Raw genomic sequence first — 26,582 nt, 5'->3', positions numbered from 1 at the left:
GATGGGCTACAGCGTGCGCGTGCCTATGGGTTCCTTCGGACAGGCATGCTTGCTTATCTGTTAGCATAACGGATGTCATTCATTGTCAGTCAAAATAAAGCTATAAAATCACAGTTGTTTTTAAAGACCAACTTCTTTAATGATACATACCAGTGTTATACTAAGCTTATAAAATAAAGTTGTCTGCATGTAAATACAAGAGAAACATTAAGAAATCAATAGTGATCGGGACAGGGATTTCCGTTCCTGTACAAATTTAGAAATGACTCGAGAGAAGATAAATTAACATACATGGCTGTGACAATATGAACATGTGTGTAGTCAACATGATCCATTTATTGAAAAAAAAAAAAAGAGGGCAGATCAAGGATTAAGATATTAACGAGAGATCCAGTCTTAAATGGGATGTGAAAAAGCAAACACCACACGTGGATACTGAGGCATTTTTCTCAAGTATTAGATTCTTTGGGCGAGTTTGGAACAGCACCGGTTCCCACTCTCACAATACAGAAGTGGAGGTATCGAGAGCCTTACCCCAGCACCTTGACGTACAGTTGGGATGGGGACATCCCGCTTGCAGGCCGTGGGGGATGGAGAGGGCTAGAGCTGGGGAGAGTTGTGAGCACATGGAATACAGGGGTTTTAACAGCCCATTTAGCAGTAGTGAAACTTTTGGTTTTCAACTGTGCCTGCCACTTACACTTCATTAAAAGCCACGTGAGTAGCTAACCGTGTTGTCCCACATGTATTGCTTCACAGCTTTATTTCTGCAGTTACAAGCAATTCAAAACTACTAAATGTTAGAGGCAAGCCTCTTAACTTCTTGTCAAAGAAGATCTGTCCATCTTACCTCAAGACAAACAGTATTGCACTTCAAGGTTATATTAACTGAGTTACAGAATCTCTTTAAGGACTGAAGCATTACTTACGCACATCCATTGCGTTATGTGTGTCTGCTTAAAAAGATAAGCAAGAGAAATTAATTTTAAATTAATACTGCAGGGTACTGTGAAGATGACAAAGCATAGGCCCTCTGTGTACTTATAATTCTAATGCTTAAAAGGTTCTTCCATTACGAGGCTGGTTTAGCACAGCAGTCTACAGAACTGACCGTGCCCTGTCACTGACTCAGTGGTCCAGGATGCGCAGATTGCCAGATACGATTTTGTTCTCTAGTAGCGCTCCAGCTGGGATGTCAATTCTGTCCCCGTGATTTGCAATGATGATAACTGTTCCCTGGATTTACAGAAAAGAAAACAAGCGTTTAGAAACTTTGACTTGGACCAAGCGAGAGCAGTGCTGGCTGGAGGATGAGCTAGGTGTCAGCTGTAACACAGCCAGATACGTTCTGAATGCATTGAGTTGTTTTGTTTCTGCATAGATTTTTCACGCACACAAGAAAGGTTTTAAACAAGCACTACTGGAAACCCTGTCATTACCAGCATACTAGATACTATCAGCTCACAAGAAAGCTGATGCCTTCTTTGAAGACGCTTGCTGTAAGCACTCATATCATGTCTGCTTGCTTTTAGGTGGAAAAATGTTACCCACATCAGTATGTCAGGGCACAGCTCGCCATTACAGCTACAAGGCAAATACACCGCAAGAGATGGGAAGGGAGATGTGTGTGTGCATGCGCGTGCGTTTGTGTGCATGTTCACAACAGCATAAGCTGGTTCAAGGGCTGGTTTTTGCAGCCCTACCTTGCACACACCCGTGTCAGCAGCTAAACTGCTCTAGACTGTTAGAGGACCATGACAATGTTCTGCTAGGACTGGCCAGGTCCTAAGGAAGCACTTGAGAGAGAAACTAACTTGCTCCGCTTCAACATTTACTAACAAATCAAGAACCCCAAACTGATGAGAAGGGGCCTGTGGCTGTAAAGCCAGCCTGGGAGGCAAGGTGGTGGGTGCCTTGCCGAGCTAAAGATGTAAGCAGCGTTCTGAACAGAGAGTCATGAAGTCTGTGGTGGTGTCAAGGTTTGAAGACAAATGCCAACCCTCAGTGGGACTAACGCAGAGAAGCAGCTATAGCCGTAACACCTTGCACTCCTTCGTAAGGGTCAGTCTCGGCCTCTGCAATCCTTGGGCCATTAATTCCCAGGAGCGAGTGCTTCCATAGACTGTGCGTGAAGGCACTGACTTTTAGGCAGGCTCAGTTACCAAGGAGCAGAGATCAGTCACGAGCATCCCCATTACACACTCACCTTTAATGAAACATTCTTCCCAAATGTAACATCACCTGAAACCGTGAGATGATCCAGCTCCAGCATATCTGGAATACTTTCAAACCTCCGCAGGTAATCTTGAACCTTTCAGAGAGAGGAAAGAATAGGGAAAGTTTAAAAAAAATCTATTTGTGGATTAATACAAGGGTAGGAGCTTCTTGAAAACTCCTTTTAGGGGCCTTTCTGGTAGCTACACCTGACAAATGGAAAAGTTGCTACTTTGAGAACAACGGAGCATTGTCATTTCTGTCAGTGATAACTGTGAGCTCTAGAGAGCACGCACACCCCAATTTGCCTTCTCAGCTGGCGGGGTAAAGGGGCACCCACAGCAGCACACGATGCACACACATGTTAACTAGTTTGTATTTAACAGCCTAACAGTTCTTTACAAAGAGAAAAGGGAGTGCCCAGATGCACGGAGGTAGATAAAGTAAACGTCACTTTTAACTTATTTATTGCTATGGACTGTATTTTTATTCAAAGATATAAAACTAAAGTACAATTATAGGAGTTTACCTTTGTGAAAGAACTTCCCAGTTTGACAAGAGGCACTGTTGGAAATTCACGCTTCTCGCTCATTGTTAGAGACCCAGCATTAAGGCTGTACAAATTAGACATCACAAGCAAGAGATCCGACGTGGTCTTAACAGGCAGAAAACGGCTACGAGGTACGTTTATTCCCAGAGAGTTCTCAAAACTCTTAATAGCAGCACCTACTGCAGTCTCCAGCTGGATAATGTTCAAGCCTCCATCCAGAGTCTGGAAGAGAAAACTCACATAAATACAACCTGCAGAGAACAACACTCACAACTAGAGAGGAGTCTTAAGTCCGAGCTCTGTGTTTACGCACAGACTGGCTCCTTTTTGAAGGCAGCACTCCCTGTTTAAGTTACCTAGAAACGAATCAGTCCTTTTGAGTTCGTTTTCTCTAAAATCTTCCTAGCTGATTGATTACCTTTGGGTTAACAATGATCTCCATGTCAATAGCGTTTTTCTCTTGCAGCCTTTTAATCGCAGACAGAGCAATCCACAAATTATTGGTATTGAATATTTTGAATTTTGACACAGACTTGAATTCATCCACATGTGCTTTCGGGACCTGAGCTATCTCCACCAGCCTCAGCTTGTTTTCATATTGCGTGAGCGTGCCACCCTGTGGGGGTCAAAGAAGAAGTTTTAAGTCCTGTTCATGAGACCCCAGAGAAACCTTCCCCTCACCCCAAACAGACGCACAGTTTTGTTGGCATTTAAAGTTGAACCTCAGTGAAAACATGTTGCTTGTGTTCACCTACCAGGTTACGAGTATCTTTAAAGTACAGTCAGAACCGTTCAAATGATCATGTTTCAGCATTCCAAGACAGTTAATTCTTTTAATGAAAGTTGTTGAGAATCTTTCGTGACTGCTGCTGTTGTCAAAAATCAGCTTCAGCATTACTTTGCTAGATTACAGAGCAAAACCTAAATTAAATCTAATAGTTCTGTATCTGTGGCACAAGCGGTAAACAAGCGGTACTTCAGTAACCTGGACTGTATTCTTACAGTGCATTTCTGTGGTTTTCTAGAGAACCCATCCAAATACAGAGCTTTCTTAATACCTAATGAATACAGAGAAAAACCACGTTTCCTCCCCATCCTCATGTTTAAAAGAATAGAGGCAAAGTCCAGTTACATGACAAATTACCGCAGGCGAGAAATATTTGATCCGTGCCACAAACATCTGACAAGTCATCAAACTTGGACTTTGTACCAAGTCAAGGGGTTAGGGCAGGAGCAGACTGGCAGCCAGGCCAGGCGGAGTTGTGCAGCGCACACCTTGACAGCTGGGTAAAGTACCTTTGGCAGTTTGCCATCAGTAGAGACACAACTGCTGTATCCCACCCCTCAGTGCTCTCCTCTTACCACCCCCAAACTTCTCCCCTGCCTGAGTGACAGTTTGGAGAAGGTACGGACGTTGTGACTTGCACCCTGCAGAAGTGGCTTGTGTTTTCAGTAATCGGTTGAGTTCAGGCTGTCCTTGTCTGCTGCTGCCCAGAACCTAGATCCAGTTTGTTCCATGAATTAGAACTTCATAAACTTGCTGACTTTGTGCATCTCAAATTACATCACAGCTGATGTGTTAAATGGTGCCCGAAATAGCTGTAAGACAACTTAACGTATGTCTGGAGCCGTGCATGGAGAAGAGACAAGAGGCTGAGATTTTCACCAACACGCCAGGCATTCAAACAGACTTCCACAACTATCTCCCTTTACCTTCACATCCGCCCTGGTTTTGTTTGTGACTTCCATGACAAATTCACAGCGTTTCCCATTGGGTGGATTCATAAGATGGTTAAGAATGTAAAGGTCCACAGTGGCACCCAAGTTATCTATATTGGATACAAAAATATATTCCTTCCCCTCTGCGATAAGGTTGTCCAGCAGACCAGAGTTATAGAAACTGGCGTAGATATCTCCATGGCCTGGGGGATACCAGCACTCCGTATTCTCTCCTGAGTAAGATACATCCTTGGCTATGGGCAGCAGAGTTTCCTTGTTAATTCTAGGATACCTGGGAAAGCAATGGGTTTTGTTAAGTTCTCATCAATGTCAGACTAGCATAAAGAAAAACAAAAAACAGTAAAGGTGCAACTAGATGGGCTTTTTCATACAGCTTTTGAAGCTCTGCTCTCTAGATCAGTGTAGTGAATTGAAAGACCCATCCAAATACTGAGCTATCACGGAGAAACAACAGGCTGCAATCTCTCATTCAAGGATTTAAAGCCACAGTTCTCAGACCGTGCTGTAAAACAGCTTTCCTCAGACACGTGGGTTCAGAGCATGCCAAGCACAGCTCTGACACCATCAGCCACTTCCGAGCTTGCTCTTGGTAAGGAATGCTCTGCCTCCCTCCAGAGCCCAGGTACCCCAAAAGCAAATTCAGGAATCAAGTGGCCGGCATCCAGCACACCATTATTCAGACATCGCTTAGAAACTGTGTGTCCCCCACACCCCTCTCCCTAATGTTAATACATTGCCTTTGACTCTGCTTAACACCCTTATGTTTCAGTCTTTCAAGGATGCCCAAAATAAGAGACTGAACATCAGTACAGAAGACACTATTGCCACCTCAGCATCTCAAACCAATTGGAACATGGAGAAATGCAGGCTAGTTTTTCCCTTCACCCCAAGTGGAGACGTTTTTTTTGATACCTGCTTTGATTAAAAGTATATATCTTCACACGGCTGTGACTGTACTTCTGCAAGATTTTCTTAGTGTCGTCATCAGTGTTGAAGGAATTCATGAGAACAAGAGGAACATCAGTGTTGTAGGATTTGTTTAAATGCTGCGATGGGAAAGAAATGGTAAATTCAGCATGTGTTATTAGCTCTAACTCCTGACACCTAAGATTTTGGAAGAAAGAAATTAGATAAAACAGACTGGAAATAATAAATGCATGAGGTAAGAGAGAGATGCGCTTATGCTGACAGGAAGAATAATAAGTGAAGTAAAGGAAAACAAATCCTTGTAAGTAGTAAAGATAAGGGCCACATTAATTAACGTAGAATTAATCCTTGTTTTTAAATCTGCATCGAGATTTAAAATTTGAAAAGCACAATACCACAAAATGATTATTTTAAATTTTATGCTACTGTTGATTACAAAAGGCTTGTTTTCCCTCAAATTATTAAAGTCTGTCAGGGTGAAGTCTCAAAACCTTCTCTGCAGAGGAAGCACTTTTGAGCCCCCTTGTCAGGCTGTGAGATGGACAATAGTCTCAAGAGTACAGAATGAGTGAGGCGTCACCATGTTAATTACTTGGGAATCTATAGAACGGAACTGAAATATACAAAAGCATTTCCATATGCACAGCAAAGGCAAAAATCAGAAAACATGACAGTGTTCCACCAAAAATAAGAGTGTACAGAAAAAAAAGATACTTCATTGAGTTTTAAGCTTTGTGTATCAGATTGCCCTCATCTGCCGGGGAGTGTTTGGGATCATTAACCTCCGGCCTCAGAGACTCCCACAATGACCCTTTTGAGAAAGCGCCCATACCACCACAGGATTAGGACTGCATTAGCTGGATATAAATGTGAGTCTGCTACAGAACTGTCTCACATAGACAGGAGAGTTGCTCCAAACACCACAGAGGCAAAAATTGTCAGAGCTCCAGAAGCTATGAAACAGGCACACCCAGTTTCCTACTCTAATGGTCACCTTAATTATCTGCCATAAGAGGAATATTCTGCATTAGAAACATAAGCTGAAACGTTCTCTCTCAACACTGGCAGCTGTTATTTTCTTTTACTTTACTTTCTTCAGAGCAAAATGCCGGCAATCACTTCCAGCATGAGCGTTTTAATTCAGCAAGGAACTTGAAACTGCTGTGAAGAGGTTTGTTCTAAAGCACATTAAAAAAAGCTTTTAAAAAGCTAAACTTAAAACTTGCACCTGGAGGAGTCGGAAACAAGCCCAGGAGTTAGCTGTGCCAGGCCAGCTCTACAATTTGATTGCATGTGTTTCTGGACACGATCATTACTGTCCAGCTCGGCGTGCAGAGGCTGAATTACACTTGTGCTAACACGAGTGGAGCAGACAGAGTTCAATCGCCGATCGCTCCATTCCTTTCATGCCTATTCTTTCCACTAGCAGTGTGCCCAGCCCTCATTTCCCCTCTCCTCTTCCTTTTGGCAAGTCTCCCCTGCGGTCTTTCTTACAGGGCCATACAGGGGAAGCTCAGTGTGTCTTCCTTCCTCCAACATAGACAGAAAAGCCCATCAAAAGTTACCTCGATCTGCTGAACTGTCAGATCCAAGAAGGTGTTCTCATTCCGCACCCCAATAAGACTTTTTGGGCCTTTACAACCCATGCTTGTGCCCAAGCCGCCATTGAGTTTCACCACCACCAGCTTGTTCAAGACAGAAGCAATGTTATCAGGCAGTCCTCTGGCCTTTATCTTCTCATAGGGCTGGATCTGTAAAAACAAACAAACAAAACACACAGTCAGACATTTGGAACGAAATTGCTTTCTGCTAAAAACATTCAAAACTTAAAATTTGTCAATAATACCCACACTTGCGATTTATGACACTAAAGAACATGTGCAAAATGAGTCAACAATAATCTGATTTCTTACGATACAAATAACCTGATTTGTTATTACAACAACCTCTTTTCTCGAGAAGTTCTATAGGCTTTGTGACACCAGTCACAATCAGCTTCCTCCAGATGAACGGACGTCTCTGCCTGCTCTTCCAGGTAGGAGCAACTGACTCAATGGTGAAGAGGGGTGAGGAAGAAGTCAGGCCAGTTATGCCACTTCCCGCAACCCTCCTTGTGTCCTGCAGAAGGAGAGCAGGTCTCCTTGTGAGCCACCTAACAGATTTTTTTCTGATACTTGACTTTGGGGTTGTCAGAGGCAACATTCTTGGGAAAAGGTTGGTTCTTTGATTCAGTCTAAACCAATTTTTATTTCACTTACTAGTCCGATATAATAATTCATCTCTCCCAATAGCGTGACACAAAGTGGAAGAGAGATCCTAGTTCTTATCCTGCTATTTTCAGGAAGGGTTCGTTCAGCTCACATTACACTTCACAGAAAGTCTTCTACCTTGCTGGCAGCTATATTCTGCAGGTTTAAAAACAGAGTATGGGCCACATTTGGGGCTAGGGATGGAGAGCAAAATCGGGCTTGTAATGACAGCGTGCCTTGCACTAGGCATTGCTCGCCTCTTAATCCAAAGCACCTAAATCAAAGAAACAAAGGTAACAACGCAAGGATAAGTATCATGCCAAAATCACTGAAGCAAAATCAAAACAATTATTCTTTAGCCTGCCCTTCTACAGATTTTCTTGTGAAGAAAAGACTTGGTGTTTCAGTGCTGTGCGTCTTCGAGCAGCAAGGAAATCATTTCAGTTCTGATAAGGGGTGCGTAAGATTTCTCAGCTGATTTCCAAAAACAAATACATACAGAGTAGTTTTCAGAACTGTGTTTGCTTTGAGCAAGTCGGGCTGGGGTTCAAATGGAAATTCACATTGTACCGGAACAAGAGTCATATTTCTTACTCAGACGTGTCGGGGTAGAGAGGAGAGTTTGCGCAATTCCAGCATGCCACAGGCAGCAGATTAGAGCAGATCCCTCACATTACGGAAATTCCGCCTTATGTGGGATCTGGAAAGCTTATGGTATATATTTAAAGATAAGATCACTCCATGGGTTACTGCATAATGACTAACTAAACTCTCAAACAGTGGAAACTGGCCCAGGAGGAACATCGCGATGCAACTGCTTCAACTCATTCCACTTAGAAAAATTTCCCAATGCATAAGATATGGACTCTAAAAAAGTTATTAACTTAACTTGAAAGCCCCGCGTTCTCACTACAATATTTTTAACTAATATGAAAACATTAAATACAAGAATAGCACCAGATTCCTTGTTGAAACACTCTAGCTGTTTAACATTAAAAATATATGTCAATGTTGTGACTTAATTTTTGGCTCAGTGGGCAGTGTTACTGGGGAACAAGGCAGATTTCAATAGTTTTGTGATACGTACCCATCAAAACAAAGATATGCAACTAAAATGATGAGGTTTGATGAGCAAGCCTAGGAATTACTTTTTTTAATGCAATTTTTTAAAGCTACATTCTGCAATAACGCCAGTTCTTGTTTCTAGCAGGTACTGGGAGTACAGGTATCCCCAGACTATACTGATCCCAGGAGAGAGGTAACATCCAGACTTCCTTGTGACTCTATACTAAGATTTAACCAACGCATTAAAGCTAGAAATGTTTCCATCTACATGCTCTTAACCAAGTTCTTGCATTCCTACCTAGCGAGTAAGTTCAGACTTAACTGTCCTTCTCGAGCTTTCAAAAGCAGTAGAAGTTCCCTGTGCCAAAAAACCCTGAGACAGCATTTGCAGGTAAAGAGCCCTAGGAGCTGACAGACTTTCCTAAGTGTAAAGTTATTGCCGCATTAAAGATAGATACATTTTAGCTTGTAAGAATGAAAAGGAAAATCTTTTGTATTTAAGCTACCGCTTTCCAGCTAAGTCACAGCTGCAGACACGGTAGTTAAGCAGTTTTTATTTCACTCTTTTAGCAGGCTAGAAGGTAAACATGGAGTTATCATGGCTTAGGCAGCAAGCAGTAACACAGTCGCTGCTGCGGTCGTCTGCTAATAATAAGTTCTCCTTAGAGAAAGAAATTAACTGATTAAACAAAGCAGGTGATGTTGGCATGCTATTTCCCATTTAATCTGCAGAGAATGCAAGCCATAGAAACAACAAGCCATTTTAGTCATTGATAAGCACACAGATTTGTCAGTAAAATCTCCATGGATCAATAAAGGACAAGGGAGTGGAAATTCTGCCAGCCAAGGCTTTAACTTGAACACTAACCTTCGGACAACCAGAACTTTGATCCCTAGAAATTCAGCTACGTCACCACAATTCGATCCACACATCTAAGAGTTTTCAAACAAGGTTTCAGGGGGGTCCCAGCAGTTTGACAGACCGTGTCTCAGTTTTAACTTTGTGTTGTAAGATTATGAAATAAAACACAACACATAACACGATAATGCACAACTCGAGTAACCCACGTAAAAAGGTATACTAAATCAAAAGGATTGCTCTGGATTTCTGCTACCTTGAACTGAGAATTAAAAACAGGCTCCATCCTTGTTAACCAGCTGCTTAAAAACAGCTCTCCAAGATGCCTTCATCAGAACGGCTGACAGCGTTAAACATGTGTCTTAACTGATAACTTCACAACTTGTTATGAATAATTTATGCAAATAGCTATTACAGACCAAATATGTTACTGAAAGGTATCCTCGTTGGACCACTTTGCTAAGAAAGCAATAAGGTAAAGTGTCCCCAATTCCAGCTTTCTCATGTGAGGGTGTGACAGCATTCATTTTAGGCAAAAAGGTTCTTTATCTAGCAGTATCAAGAAATTAAACAACTGTTCTAATTGCAAACACATCTTCACAATTAGTCACACAATGCCTAGAGATAACAGGATGGTGCCACATATTACTCCAAGAAACACAGGCAGGGTATGAAATATTGTGAGCAGAAGGGAAATATTTGTCCATTTTTGCCTTGCTTTTTTCTCTCCGTGCCCTCGCCCAGGTTTGCTGGTTATGATCTTTGACCAACTGCAGCCTTTTCCCACTCTCTCTTTTAGACCCCAAACCCTGGCGCAGCCTCCAGATTACGAATTCTGCTCAACCGCATCATCCAAAGATGACAGAAGGTTGAAATAAGTAAGGAAAGAGACAGTTGAGGTTGATAAGAGAGAAAAAGGTAGAAGATTAGGTGACAGCTAGAAATGAATGGAGTCACAGGACAAAGGGGCAAAAGACCCTAAATCAGACCTGAAATAACAGGAAATAAAACACCAAGCAAACTGTCAGTTTTCCAGTACAAAACTCCACTACCAGGCTTGGGCATGAGAATTCACAGAAGATCACAGCAACGCGCAGTAACACAACTGCAAAACCAGTATACCTGATCAAAACATTCCTCTCTGCATTTTAAATTTAACAGCAGCATTTTGGAAGCATCTCCACAGTCCTACTTCAGCAAAGGTTTAAAAAACGCGTAACCCAGGATAAGCAAAACTGGGAGCAGCTAAACGTGGCTCCAGAGCAGTTCAGGTACGATGAGCCCCATCATGGTGCAACCCAAAAATGCCTGGCCTTCCTGGAAGGGAAGAGTCTGGCAGCAGCTCCCAGCAGGGCTGTGGTGGGATCCGTCCCTACACCCAGGTCTGATGCAGGCACCAGTTCCTCACCATGAGCTTCTCCAGCAGCATCTGCTCTTAGGTCTCCCTGAGGTAAGGCTCTTAACATTTTTTTTTTTATTTGGGTTTATGCCTGTAAAGTTAGTAGCTCAGCATCCTAGGAGATCTGCAAAATAAGTTTGTTTAGTTGTTTAGGCAGCAGTCTGTTGTTGTGCCTCTTTTAATGCAGAAGATTAATTCATAAAGTCTACACAACCCACAATATGTTTTAAAAACATTTAACTGTACTCAGACTTTGCACTTGTTATTTTACTCAGGGAAGATGTAAAACACCTCGAAACAAACCAGTAGCTGTTGATTTTCTTGTTTTTGAAGTTGCATGTTCTCCACATCAAAGATGCACAACACACCAGCCTTGATGTTTCCTGCTCCCTAAGAGGTGAAGAGGGAACAGAAGCAGGCCCAACCTCACAACGGCTGCGCTGTTTCTACAGGGCTTGTACTCTTCCTTCCACCACAGCAGAAGTGGTGGGAGATGGACAACTGGAAAAGGCAGGTCAACAACAGCAGCTTAATAATGAAGACTAGCCATGAGGTGAGAACCTGGACCTGTCCACCTGTGAGGTCTGAGGGAAATATCCCTCCCGGCGGTTCTCCCTTTAGCCATGGAAAGAGTCTACATTTCTCTAAGCATTCTCAAATACTGTTCTTCCTCCTCTGCGAGTGTATGGCCCTGAGCTGTGTTCACAACATCCAAAGGTTACTAAGTTACTAATACTTGTCACTTGCATCTATCCTGGTTTCCAACATAATTCTACCACATGCATAAACAACTGTTGAAAGAATACCAGCATGAGAAGGTTACTAAGTTGGGGCAGCCATAGCAACCTAGATAAACATCATGTCGAAGCCATTTCCTAAATACTCACATCTACCGATCCCGAAAAGGACCATTTCAGATCGCCCGCACAAGCGCTTTATGTTACAGAGGAACACTAGAGCCCTTCATCAGGAAACGTATGACTGGCAACAGAGTTATTCAGCTAAATTAAGACAGAGAAAGCTTTCAAGTCTGCAGAGTTGTTTTATTTATAACTTAGCTGAGTAGCTCGTTTCTTCCAGGAAGTAAGATGCAGAGAACTAGGATACTAATATTTAGGGGAAAAAAACCAACCACCACAAACAAACAGAACAAACAGAACATACATGTACAGGGCTTACCATATATGCATGTGCTGTGTTCACACACACAAGCATGCTCTTTGAACTAGAGAAGGCTCTCTCAAAAATACTAAGAGATGACAGTAAATAAGGACTATAAAAGTCTGCTGCTTTGGGTATGAGGAAGTGGAAAACAGATTATACATACAGTACCTTTCTTTAGTTGGACAAAAAGGCCAGGTTATGAAGTCTGATCAAAGGGAAGCTTGTATTGTACCCTTCCCAACACACAAATAGAAACTTTATCACTCATGTAACCGTGCCTCAAGGGACTGCAAATCAGCCACAGCTGACCTGAAAATATAACTAAACACTGGAGGTTTATGGAGCTTGTCACCAATAAACCCAAAGTTCCTGCACGGCATGCCCTCCATGAAACAGAAGCAACTGACCTAAGCAAAACACTACACAAAGACAGCAGCAACAACAGCTCTAGCAATTAGTTATCAGCAAGCAGTTTTCCAACCAAAAAGGGGCACACACTAGACTGGTCTTGTATCTGCGATGCCTTAGCATGCCCAGATGTCTCTGTTCATGCAACACAGCACACCAGCGTGACTGAAACACATACCAAAGCCAGGGCAGCAGCACCAACTGCATCTATCAGAAAGTTATCTATTAAACCAGCATCCACTGCTCTGATAGAATCACAGAATGATTTGGGTTGAAAAGGACCTTAAAAATCATCTAGTTCCACCCCCCTGCCGTGGGCAGGGACACCTCCCACCAGACCAGGTTGCTCAAAGCCCCGTCCAGCCTGGCCTTGAACACCTCCAGGGATGGGGCAGCCACAGCTTCTCTGGGCAACCTGGGCCAGTGTCTCACCGCCCTCACAGTAAACAATTTCTTCCTCATATCTAATCTAAATCTCCCCTCTTTCAGTTGAATACCATTACCCCTCATCCTATCACTCCACTCCCTGATCAAGAGTGGAGGCCCTTTAGGCCTGTAGGCCCTTTAGATACTGGAAGGGGCTCCAAGGTCTCCCTGGAGCCTTCTCTTCTCCAGGCTGCACAACCCCAACTCTCTCAGCCTGTCCTCACAGCAGAGGTGCTCCAGCCCCCTGAGCATCTTTGTGGCCTCTTCTGGACCCTCTCCAGCAGGTCCATGTCCTTCTGATGTTAGATGCCTCTTTCTGTGTGAAGTCTTCAGCATTCCCTAACAGGACCACATGGCAAATAAGGCAACTTCATCTCTTCCCATAGATCACTGCCTCCGGCAGTCCAGAGCAGGGGGGTTGCTGCATTGGTAGTATGCTGCCACGCACACTGATTGCCATGAATGTTTTCTGAGGCTATTAAGAATTAAGTAGCTGTAAGGGAAAGAATATGAAGGTCATGGAGGGCAGTAACACCTGGATCAAAACCACAGTTTCAAGCTGAGCTATAGCAACAGGTTTGCACATCAGATCTGGTCATCTACTTATTGCAGATCCAGAGGACAGGACAAGTCAAAGGATCCTTTAACAGGACGGAACTTTCTTCATTTGAGATTTATTGCTAAGTGGAAACTGGGGGAGGACGGAGAGAGGAAGGATACAAAGATTTGCATTATTCCAGTTCCAAATGGAAACCGCACCATTTTCACCAGTCATGCCAAGCGCTCAGAAAGAGAATTTAGACCTTACAATGGCTATGGCCATGCTAGAGAAGAATAACAGGGGCACATTCTATAAGCTTGAGGTAAAACGATTTTCATGCAGGAGAACTCAAAGTCCTTTGCTTCTCATGCATTCCTTTCCTTCTTTTTACCCTTCCTTTCCATTAAAAAGACTACTACGTACAAGAAAATCCTTTAGCAATCTTGTAGATACTACGCATGGATCTTTGATATGGGCAGGTTTGCAGAATGTTAATATGCAAAAATCAAACAGAACTGGAGCTTTTTGATCTAGTGTAATCCCTCTCTTATTCCTCCCAAATGCATATCCGTTCAGGAATACCATCTGTTCATAGTTACTGCATTCTATCCACAGTTCGTTTATTCTGATGTATTTTCAAAAGGAAACACGCAGAATACATGAGAGAGGCAGGACACGGATACAGCACTTCACCGTTGCAGGATGCATCTGAACAAACTCTAGAAGGTAAAAGATCCTGAAGGTTACCAGCATGGATTTATCAGAAAGGCAGGGACAGCTGATAGAGCACAAGGGCTCACAAATGTAGGAACCGATGGCAGATATCCCATTCCAAGTGCACACTGAGAAGAATTAACACACATGCACACACTCTCTCAGTTCTTATTTAAAGAGGCTGTTGCCCAAACTACCAAGCACTTTGTTGTACTCTGAAACTACACTGATCCTTATGATGCTCATACCCCCAGACCTTGCCTCCCAAAGGTCAATACTGAAATTGCTTACTCAAGGGTCAGGGTAGCTACACGCTGTCAATGTAAGATTGATCCCAAAAAAGCCCACACAGTGCTGCCATTTCAGAGAGGACACATGCAGGAACTTCTTTCCAAAGTTCCTAGAACTTTTCAGGAACAAAAGTTTGCAAAAAAGCAGAATCTCACTGTGTTTTACCAACAACAGAGATTGTTCAGGCTAGGCAGACATGTTTAAAAGCAACTGTTCTTCTCATTAACAAAGAGATGGTAAACATCAATTTTAATGTACTGAAGGTACATCAGAAAGCTTAACAAACGATTCACTACTAACAGGACCTAGAGCAATTTACACTTGGTGCTGGGCACAGTTAGAGAGAGAAATGTGATTACAGCCTTACTCCCTGCCATCACTTCCCCCCCACTTTAAGGTCAATACCACTCCCATATGGACTTAAAACATTTAGGGTTGAGCTTTAGCTGGGTGGGATACAAGTCACACCCACAATGTTCAGGCACTGTCTGAAAAGCCAAAAAATTTATTTCACCATTCAAGTCTCACTACTTTCTTCTTACATCACTCAAAATGTAGCTCTCCAAAAAGAAGAAAGTCTGCAACTCAGTACAGGGCCAGACTGCCTCAAAATCATTTGCTTTTGCTAAAGTGCCAACTACCCTTTCAAGTCTTCGCTATCATGCCTGAAACTAGCTTATGCAGAAAGCTCCCAGTAAAATCCTGATGAAGTTAACGGTTCCATCCAGGCCCTCCATCAAGGATTTAGTTCATTGGATGTTGCCTCAGCTGCAACACAAAATTTATAACTCAGCCTCGCTAAATATTTCAGTTTCTTTTGGCACAGGCATCGGAAATGACAACTTGGCAGTGAAGCCCTGGATTTTGAAGGGTCTTTAATTCAGAGAATAACAAATGTCAAGAACTCAAATTCAAGCAGGATCCTTGCAACATCAGGACTGCTGGATGCCAGTGCTGCCATGTAGCAGTTCCAGTCACGAGTAGGCACTAATATACAGAACTACCTCATCACCTACGAGCATAAGTAGTGCTCCACAGTAACAAAAATCAATTCTTGCTCTAAGGGTTTGGAGCAGTGGACTTGACAAGTAAGTGCTGATGGGGAAATACTTCAGGAACAAAAACGGGCATGAATTACAGATGCATGACTACAGTGTTACTCATTTGAGATGTCTCAAAACTGTGGTTTGGCGTTCTTCTAAGATGACACATCCAGCTTCTTTTGGTTTTGCAGACAATGTCACAGAAGTGATTTTCAGAACAGTTTGCATGAGGCAACGTTAGGAGTTTGACTAACAGATTTCAGAAGCATACTCCTACTGCAAGGAGGTTTGGAAGAGTTTGCCAGAGACAGACAAAATGAGCATCAGGGCCGTCACCATGGGTAGACTGGAAAGGAATACACCCATATTAGTCAATATGTACTTACAGAACAAGGAAATATTTACTCAGCACCAAGGGTATTTAGAAACAGCACCAAGTGAACCCTTAAAACCTGTTTCCAGAGTTGAAGATTAGGAAGGATATTTTGTTTGTGAGTAAGAGCATGACATTCTTTCTTTTCCTTCACGATATAGTTCATTGAAATGACAACTTGAGCTGCAGACAAGAATCTGACCGCTGGGGAAACAAAGCCTCTAATAGACAAGCTCCCTTCACACTCACATTGCTTCGGATACTCTCTTTACATCCTAGATGAGTTTTTGCATCGCTATTCTGAGGTTAACTTGATAACTGCAGTTCCCTCGAAGGCCTCCCAGCAGGACTTTGTGATTGCTTCCAACTCAAACAAGCAGATCACTGCAACCTACATCAACAGGATTAAATTACACTTGCCATGTCCGCATTCTTTACCTCGTCTCCGTGTTAACCAGCACTCTGACTAAGTGTACTTTCTTCTCTGAAGACTGTAACAGTAATGGGTCCTAACTATGCCAGCGATCACTGTAAGCTTTTAGACATATGGAAGCAAAGCATCTGGAAGGAAAAAACAAGTCAGAGGTTTACCAATACTGTGTGAAATGGGTTCAATCTTCTGTTATTGTTGTCTGGAGCTTACAATTTGCTTGCCCATAGGTATTAGTTGTTACACTGAAAACATGGAGGTCAGGGATGAAATCTCCCATTGCAGAGAAAAACGGAGAAATATTACAAAACAATCATGTCTGTTTCAATTTACTGACAGGAGCCTTTACTTGTCAGTAGATGCTTCAGGAAAGAACAGAAAACTATATTCAAAGAACAAGTACAATGGACAACACATTAAATGACCTATGGAAGTCTGATCACAAATTCTGCTTCTGCATAGCACAGTCGCACGGCATTGAGCAAAATCCTGAAATGCCTTTCCCACTTAACCTGGAACTCAGAAGTACCTTATGTAAAATAGAAAATTAAAAGACAAAGCCTATAAATCCAATAAACTATTAATGAACTTTTTTTAAGATGTTAAAAAAGAGAAACCAAACCAACTTTGGCACATTTTTTGAGTGCTTTTGGTTTTGTAATATATACACACACATGTGTATGTCTGTACCTATATATACACATACATATACGCATGCACATATATAAACACATACTTTGAGCTCTGCCAGGTATCAGCTGAAAATTACACATGCCAGAATTCTCAGTGCTTTGGACTGACCATGCAGCAAACCAATTCTACAAAACAATCACAGACAAATAAACCCACACTGGGGAGAGTAGGTAGTTGCTTTCTAGGCCATGATACTCGTAGTGCAAGATTCTCAAAAGCAGCTAAGCCCCCCCCCCCACCTACTAAAACAAGGTTGTCCGGACAGGCAATTATAAATCACTTCCAAGATTACCAGCCATTTCCAACCAACTTTCCAAACGAGTCTTGTGTGTACCGTCCTCTGTGCTATTCTAACAGGAGGAAAGGACACTGAATTTTTATAGCTAGGAAAAGAAAAAAAACCTCAACTAGAGCTGAACAAAAGCACTCAGAAAATCTGCATATATTCACAGGTGGATACCTGTCCCAAAGAACTCAGTACTGCTGTCTTTATTCTGAAGTTCTCCTAAAATTATCATTCTTTATCCCCTTTCTAAAGGCTCCTACTGTTCTTACCTATGCTAGTTACACTGATAATTCTGGAATTCTGGTCTTGAATAAGTCAATTTTTATCTATTAATTCCACAACTTATACCCCCCCCAGCAAAGAATAATTTGGGAGAAGTTACACTGCAGGTCACCTGAAAAACATTTACCATAAGACACTTTTAACTTTCCACAGTATGTCCCCTACATGACTGACATATTAAAAAGGTGGTGGAGGCAGGCTAATACAAGCAGGGTTTGAGGTTGACAGAAAAATGGAACTCTTCTGGTCAGCAAAAAAATAAAAAAATACTTAAGAAAGGTAAATTTGCTCTCAGTTTTTGAGAGCTCTCAACCCTCCTCCTGTCAGGTCAGGAAGTCTCCAATTCATCTTATCCAAGGTATCCTAAGGCAAGAGAGAATTATTATGAAGTGAAGGAGGGATGGAAGGACATTTTTTTGTGGGTATCCTCCCCTAGATTTCTTCTGTGACATTTATAAAGTATGATTATTTGATTTGGAGTTCACGCTAGGAAGCAAAATTTCCTTCAACATCACGCATGCATCTCTCCTGGGCCAAAATTACACAATTTTGCAAAAGTCTCCCTGGTTTGGGTTTGGTTTTTTTCCCTTTTTGGTCAAAAGTTGCTACACAGCTAAGGGACACACATGTGAATGAGCCAGTGCAGGCCATAAGGAAGAAGAGAGATACTCTTTCTAATCTTGTCCTGCCTTCAGCCCTCTGTGACCTTAAGTTAGACCTTTGTCTTACTTTTTTTTTTTTATTTTGAAAAAGCTTGCCCTGCCTGAGAATCTCCATCAGTCTATTTCAGTGTCTTATCATAACCCTCCTGTTTGACATTTGCTCCCAATGTCCTACCCAGTAATTTTCAATCCCTTACAGAACTTGAAAGTTTTTCTGCTGAAGGTGTGCAAAACTTTAAAATAGACAGTAGCTCTCCCACACCACAAAGCAGCCCATTCACTGGCATCAAATTGCTGTCATTTAATCCCAGGCCTCCCAGAGAAGTTTATTCCTTTCATTGTTGCAACTACCTTTTTACATATTTAAAAGACTTATGACTCCCCAGAGTCTCACCCCCTCTAGACTAAAAGCAACCCCCTTTTCTTCAGCTTTCCTTCTAAGTCATGGTATCTACAACTCCCATTTCTCACCTTGGCCTCTTTAGTGAAGGTGGATTTTTCTCCCCAAAGCAACACTTCATTCAGTGTTACAGTACAGAGGAGAGAGACATCACATGTTTTTGAAGTTAAAAGAAAACACTCCACCTTGGAAAAACCCTAGACTTGCTCTAAACCAGCATCATTCTTCAACGCTTTAGAGAGCGGCACTGCATCTGTTCTGGAAGTAACAGGACAGCCTGCCTTTCAGCTGGAAACAGAGCCTCGATTGAATCACCACAGAGAGGCTAAGAGAAACCACAAATGTGTGAGGACACAGAAGTCCTGCAACACGCCAAGATCACTATGCTGGGAAAAGCAAGAATTCATAGCATGACTACACCGTTAGTTACGCAGGAGTCAAAAGACAGCCTAGAGCCACAGATGAATCAATAAAATTAGGTTAGGTTTAATAGGAAGTGTTTATTTCAATACTGAACAGTGATGAAAAAAATATTTAGTGCTTTTTCAGCAGCAGCTCAATGGCAAGTTGTAAGTTATAACAACATAGCTGACATTAGAAAATTACACTCAAAAAACCCCCACAGTCAACTACTTGTTTCAGATTCCTTGCTTTTACTGAGCTGCTGTAGATTACAGAAGTTGTTAAGTGAGCTATATAACCCATCCCACTTGCCATATGTCCCTTTCAAATTATTTAGCACACTGGATTGCTGGAAACAGTCCCATCTGAGACACACAACCTTCTTTCACGGGCAGGAGGGAAAGGGGAACAAGAAGAATCCTGCCTACTTCCCCTCTACCACAAGTTAACATTTACTCCAGAGAAGGTACCAAATGATAAGATGGCATCTGTCCCATTCTGTTCACCTGCTCAAAGAGCAGCTAACAAAATAACACCAAACAACTTGACACATATGTTAAGCAGGATCTGATGTTCGGGAACACATACAACATATGTCAATAAATAATTATTTTTCAGTTAGAACCCAAAGTGGTGTCCTACGTGATTTTACACACCAGTACTACAGCAGTTGTATCCATTCTATGGACCACTCCATCATTTGCTACAAGTAGCAATTATCAGTTTTATGTTCCTTACAGACTGCCACTTCGTTGCAACTTACAGAATCTTCTGGAGGCCTCTGAATCTTCCCCCAGTCCACAGATGGTCCCTTTTCTTGTAGGAATCTATGAAATAGCTTCTTAAATCCTTCCAGATCGTTTTTAGTGTGCTATAGAGAAGAAATGCATTAGTTAATGTGGTATTTAATGCATACCTATTCAATCACGGAAGCATTTCTACAAACTTGACATACAATCTATTCACAAGAGTAATTTTACCAGCACTGAAGTAGAGACATGCTAAAATTTAAGTAAAATTCTAAAAGGTATCAAAAGCTCTTTTTCACTAAAATTCAAGGTACAAAACCAACTTGGATACCTAAAAGACAAGTCTTCAGTCAAAATCATAACCGTTAGGATTTGGTCCAATCTTTAGGATTACAGCTTTACCCACCCTTTCTGTAATCCATTAAAGATTACATAGAAACTTTAATAACTAAAGATGATTAAACACTTAATAACAACTCTGTCACCCAATTTATATGGAACTGAAAGTCTCCTACTGACATTGTATCCAAGCTACTCTTCCACATAGGATTAGCGAACGTCTTAAAAATAAGGATCATGGTATTCTGTGATTTGTCTCCCTCTATAAAATTTGCTTCAATTTCCTGCATCTAATTTCTCATGCTTTGAGTTGCATCCACATCATGCTCCTTACCTCTAGCTCATTTGAAGGTGCAGTCGCAAGTATCTTATCAAGTTCTACTTTCATGGAATACTCCAGCTCTTGTCGAATGACTTCCTGAAACTGTGAACTGCCAGCTTGAGACATTGCTTTGCTGAAATCTTTAATAAAAATAAAAACATGAGTTAAAAGAAAAATAGCTTATTTAGACTACAAACAGCCTTCAATTTTCTTTTAAAAATTAATAAACTCATATAATCTAGTCTCATTTTATTACCATGCTAGCACCCCAGGAATCTAAAGTTTTTGTTCTTAGTAGCTTGGAGAAGAGACCTTAAACTGGGGCCACAGAAAAAAGACCCTTCTCTCAAAACTCAAAAGTCTCAAAAGGCCAACGATCCATCTCAAGAGATGCCTGAAAATCCACAGTACACCTTTTTGCCAGACAGCCAAAGAATTCACATCCTACTGCATCAACATACTTTAGCAAGTACGAGTGTGAAAAAGTTTTTCACTTAAAAAAAAACCTTTTATGTAGAACATTGTGATCAAGGTTATCCTTCTGTTCACACAAGCAAATAAAAACATATGCTTTAATTATTTATACAGTGCACTTTCACACGATCTTCATTTTGTTCCAGTAAATATTCCCTTACTTTATCTTGTGAGTATTTTCACACTACGGCATGCATTTCAGTTACTAAGCAACCTAGAAAATTAGTCCGTCTATCACTTCAGCATTTGTTTTCATTTTGAACATGATAAGCTCTATAAAAGTGAAAAAGAGTAAATACACAAATGCTCTATATAGTGAAGTCCACATCACAGAAAGGATAGGGAGATGACTTTATTTTCCACCAGAAAGCATTTGAAGTGAACGTGTTCTCAAAAGACATTCTGAGTATGTTCTCTAAAGACATCAGTTAATTTAATTTCTGCCAAATCCCTTGAGTAGTCACTTCTCTGTAACACAGAGAGTGATATATTGCCAAACATAGCTGGATTTTAGAAACACCCTGAACACTAGTGCAAAAAGGGACGGCAGGGAACTTTGCAAGTGATCAGAGTGATACTGCCAGAAAATTTGTTAGAAGATGGACCTGTGTTTAAAGTTTACTTATTTACCACAAGCATTAAAAGGAAAGGCTGTTCTATTGAGAATGTGTAAGAAAGCCAGGGGCAGTTCATTTTAATACAGTTTTCATTTCATTTTATTCTTTTAAGCAAAGTATTCCACAGCCTCAGACTCAGTGACAGTATCTAATCCTTGCTTTGAAGCCCACAGAAGCCATTTTCCTGACTGCACTGTTTTGCAGGTAGGGGAGAAAAAAAAAAAAAAAAAAAAAAGACAGACAAGTGCTGCAGTGCACATACTGTGTGTCGTGCAACACAGGGGAAATGCCAGCTCAAGATGAACAGTACAATGAACAATAGGTTCTTTTTTTAATCAAATGCTTCATTTAGTAGTAAAAACAGGTAATAGTTGAAGCCTGTTAGGCCTATCTTTCCAGGTCAAACACGTAAAAACACGGACAGTTCTTCATTAGGTAGCACTTCCTCCTACAGAAAAACCAGAAGCTCTACACCAGCTTAATACTTTCACACTGAACTGCTACAAGGACTGTCTTTTCATTCACTCATTTTGGGTTGATGCATACTGAAACCCTGTTTAAACTGCCAGGGAAAGAACTGCTAGAAAATGCTTTCAGATGTTTGTAATCCTCCCTCTGCAACATGCTGTAATACATGACTTCAGTTACAGCAACAACAGTGGCCATTTCTCACAGTTCATCAGCCTGTAAAACATGTGAACCTCCCAATATGATGCAACGCATCTCAGAAGAAACTCTGCAAATATCAAGTATTCAACAGAGACTGTCATTCGTGCTGTTAAGCACGTTTAGGCCAGATAAGACAGAGCCAGCTAGCAACCTTTCCAGGCTGCCATGTAAGTAGCAAAATCTTGTTCACTGCTATTAAGCCAAAAGACTCATATCTACCAGATAAAAGCATTTAGAGATTAAGTAACATCACAAAAAAATCAAAAGAAAAAGCCATCATAAAAGTAAATGAGTGATAATGTCCTAGTTTGTTGGGGTTTTTTATTATACTATAAATTCTCCACAACTTAATGAGCAAATGCTAAATGCACTTGATCACCAATGTCCTCGAAGAGGAGCACAGTAAACCTGGGTGGTTTTTTTCCAACCACGTGCCAGGCTTGCAGATCAGGCAGCTAGATGAGCCATCTACCCCCAAAACCCAGACCATCAAAGCTACCGGTGCTGACGGCTGCACCTGCATTGGCAACAGAGAATATTCAGGCTTTACACTGACCATTTAACAACTTGCTCTCATCCAGATTCAACATGCCAGGGCACGGTTGCTTGGGGAGAGCATTATTAGTGCTATTAGTACTATTATTATTATTATCATTTTGGGGAATGAGAGAGGAAGGACATGGCTGGAGTCCATAAAAACATGCGTTTGCCTGGTGCAGGAAAAGTATCTACTTTGCATACGTAAGAATTTGAATACTGTAACTAAGCAGCCAAGAGAAATAGCGACTCAAAGCTTTTCTGCTTTTAACATGCCATTGCAAGGCAGAGGCTTTTAAGCATTTATCTGAAGAGATGCCCACTAGGATTTGGACTGGATGGGATCCATGGTACTCTCTAAAGGCTCCCCAAAGTAAGACCACAACAACAGCATCAGTGCATCCCCTCCAAACATAAATGAACTCAGCGCCAGTTGTTCCTGTGTTGCTGCCCCTCAATTTTGGGGAAGAATCTGGTATTTATACACCACAGTCTACCGCTAGCAGAAAGACAACTGCAGTCCTTTAACATAAGCTACTGTTAAATTTAACAGCCCGGGTGAAGGTTTATTTCCCTTTTCGCCCTAGCAGCAACAAGGATGTAGAAAGGCCAGTGCAACTGCATATCTGAAAGCAATTATTTCCTACAGGCAAGTAAAATTTCCTAAGGCTATAATGAAAAGTCATTACTGCACCTCTAAAATTCAGACGGGAGGCAGTGGTGTCAGGATAATTGCAGGAAAAGATTTCTAAGGGTACATGCGGCCATAAACTCACAAATTATTTTTAAAAAGAAATGCCTCTTCCAAGCTATTTCACAACCAGTGCCTCAGATTTCAGCTTAAGCCCACTTTTATGGGATCAGTACGCTTGAACACTCATCTGAAAGAAGAAAAGGGTGGGATACGGTAGTGAGAGAGTCTTGGGGGACCAGCCCACGCAGGAAATTAGCACAGAGCATGACTAAATAGTTGAGGCTCCAGGAAAACACTGGTCTTTGCAAAAATGACCACCCAGGATATCTTATTTGAATGTCTTCAGTAGAAAGTGCTTCTTCAATTAATAGAGAACAGAGAGGTCTTTAATCAAGTTTATAGCAGTGTCTGACACGTGGAGAGTTTCACTCAAGCCTTCCTGCCCCCACTGTTATTTCTAGCACGCTTTTGTGCTCTGCTCTCACTGCTAACCTGCCCCCTGCCCTCACAGCATGAGCTACAGCGTATGGCAGACTATTTGCAGGTTTATGATACATAACTTTATAACTGACATATGAAAGAATAAAATACAGTAAATCAGATCAAGCTAATGAAAAGGAGGCCTTCTTACACTATCGGAAACCAAATAAGGGACAGATGTCCTCAGGAAAACAGCACAAGAACAGAATAGCAGTGACCCATTACTGAGGGGTTTGCACGTATTTCCTTTCTGCCATCCCTCCCTCGTATTCTACATTAAAAGCAGAGAATGCATTAAGATTGATTAGTTTTGTTCATCAATTCACCCAGAAGAGAACTTCAGTGCCTTAGTAGTCGGTATACGAGGACCCAGCACAGGAGGGAGTTGTGGGACAAGTCAAGCAAGAAGTCCCCTCTCATGAAAAAGCTGGGAAACTTTTGGGCTGAGGGTTAAGAATTGTAATTACTTTTGCAACCCAAGTAACATACAAGACAAACTTACAGCAGAAAATTATTCAGGTCTCCTTGGAGCCTGACTGCTTTCATAAAACCCAAGAAGGGTGACCAGTAAGTTAAAACACGCAGCTGAACTTTAAATGCTCTATCCTTGAACTCTGTGCTGAGGATACAGAGTGAATGCCTTAACTTCCACCAACTCTGCTGAAAGTTCAAGGCAATTTTTATCCCTGACAAGGATAAAAATCTCTTTAAATACCTACACTATAATGCGCAATGCTAATAAATATTACTTCATTTGATTTTTAGAACTGAACATACCCACGCAGCCTTTATTTTTCTTTTCCTAGTTCTACACGCAAAATTTGTCAACCTATGTTGGACTGAAGCATACGTGAAGTGAAACCTATACACTCTCTCTCTCTCCTTAACGGATGAGCACATTAGCCTGAGCTAACTCAGAAGTTTCCAACCTAGGACACCATTCTTGCCAGCTGCACGCACCAAGAGTTTAGGTGTTAGAGTCAGACACAGCTGGATTTCTCAGTCTAGCAGCTGATCCTCACGCTAAAAATATCACTTGACATTGGCAACATGTTTTAGTACTACTGACTTGATAAAAGAGTATTTACACAGCAGATACACTTTTTTAAAAAAAGCTTTTAGGATTGTCAAATCCTTGGTAATATTTTAAAAACTGGTTATGATCTTTGCATGGGTTTCTCCACCTTTCAGTTTCACAAAAAATATCACTTGCCTGCAAGATGGCTACCTTCAGCAGTAGGCTGAGATAAGCCAATTCCAATTAAAAAGAACAATTCAGACCATATTTTCGTAATGCATTTCACAACAAGAAGGGGCTTATTTTTGATAACTTTCAGAGCAGACAGTTGAGCAGCATGGCCGTAATATTCCCCCCACACACACACCTTCAGCGCTCTGCATTTTGCCCAGGTGCCACAGGACATTTGCAGTCAGTTGATGCGTTCACACAGCAAGTGTTGCACAGTCCTGGATGAGCAACAGCGATTTCCTAAAGCCCACGAAGACCCTCACTTTCCTGCAACATCCACGTTTGTGTTGCAAAAGACCTACTCATATTCTTTCTACAGGCACTGTTTTTGACAGGCCTGCATGGATTTATACTGAGGAAACCTACAGGCACAGATTTCACTACAGAAAGCACACATGCACCATTAGGAATATCAGAAAGGAGGGAAAGAAAACTCCCACAGCAATGCACCAAAGTAATTTTTCTTCCCGAAATGACCTCTTGTGGGCTGGTTCCCTGTTTTGCAATAAAGGGATCTGAAACTCAGACCACGTACACACACACGCTCACACATGTGGAGAGTAAAGGAGAGCGCCGTAGCCTATCGGGATCAGAAAACGCCAAAATACACTCAAGCCTCTGGAAAAATAAAAGTGTAGACGCTCGACCTCGGTGCTTCTTCTCCCCCAACTTTAACAGACCTCTTAGCGAAAGTGGTGGAGATTTGCACTTGCAAGATTCCCCCCCGCGTACTCCGGATCCTGCCTGTGCACCAGCCGTGGGTAGGAGCTCTGCCACTACAACCGCCCGGTGCCACCGGGCACCGGAGAGCCGCGCATCCACCCAGGTAAGAGCAGGACCAGCGAAGGCCCCACTGCCAAATAACAGCACTTAGAGGAAGCCTTAAGGCTACCGGGCTGCTGGAAAGGAGAGAAGGGAGGAGAAAAAAAAAAAAGCAGAGATCTATGCATACACAGCTGAAGAGTCAAAAAAAAACCAAAAATCACAAAGCGCGTCAGCTTACCTTTCGCAAAAGATGCCATTTTCGCTCTTTAATAAAATAAATACTTTGCTCTTATAAATACAGGCTGACTTGTTTTGGCTGGTTTTACCCCAGGGCCGGGAGGGAAGGGCCGGGAGGGAGGGCAGGCTGCCGCCGAGCGGCGGGGAGGGAGGGATGGAGGCAGGGAGAGAGACAGAGACAGACAGAGAGACAGCGGCCCCGGCCCCGCTGGGCGCAGCCCGCCCGCCGCGCTGGCCCCTCCGCCGAGCAGTCAGTCCCTCCCGGGCCGGCGGGCGGGAGGCAAAACCCCGAGGAATTTAAATTTCATCAATGGAAAAGAGGCGGACCCGCC

General features: G+C 42.0%; 1 protein-coding gene across 1 annotated transcript; it reads right to left on the bottom strand.

Moving 5' to 3' along the window:
- Nucleotides 1–114: 114 nt before the first annotated feature.
- UGP2 (UDP-glucose pyrophosphorylase 2) lies at nt 115–26,582 on the bottom strand. The gene is made up of 10 exons (XM_054194455.1): nt 26,252–26,582; nt 20,541–20,668; nt 19,882–19,989; nt 6,997–7,182; nt 5,417–5,550; nt 4,478–4,775; nt 3,183–3,380; nt 2,744–2,986; nt 2,207–2,311; nt 115–1,236 (listed from the first exon to the last, which is right to left on the bottom strand). The coding sequence occupies exons 1-10, from the start codon at nt 26,268–26,270 to the stop codon at nt 1,129–1,131; spliced, it is 1,527 nt and encodes a 508-aa protein (XP_054050430.1). The 5' UTR covers nt 26,271–26,582; the 3' UTR covers nt 115–1,128.

The sequence above is a fragment of the Rissa tridactyla genome, chromosome 3 (genome assembly GCF_028500815.1).
Source record: "Rissa tridactyla isolate bRisTri1 chromosome 3, bRisTri1.patW.cur.20221130, whole genome shotgun sequence".
NCBI lineage: Eukaryota > Metazoa > Chordata > Aves > Charadriiformes > Laridae > Rissa > Rissa tridactyla.
Note: the sequence above shows the minus strand (reverse complement) of the source record. Positions and strands in the feature narration are given on the sequence as shown.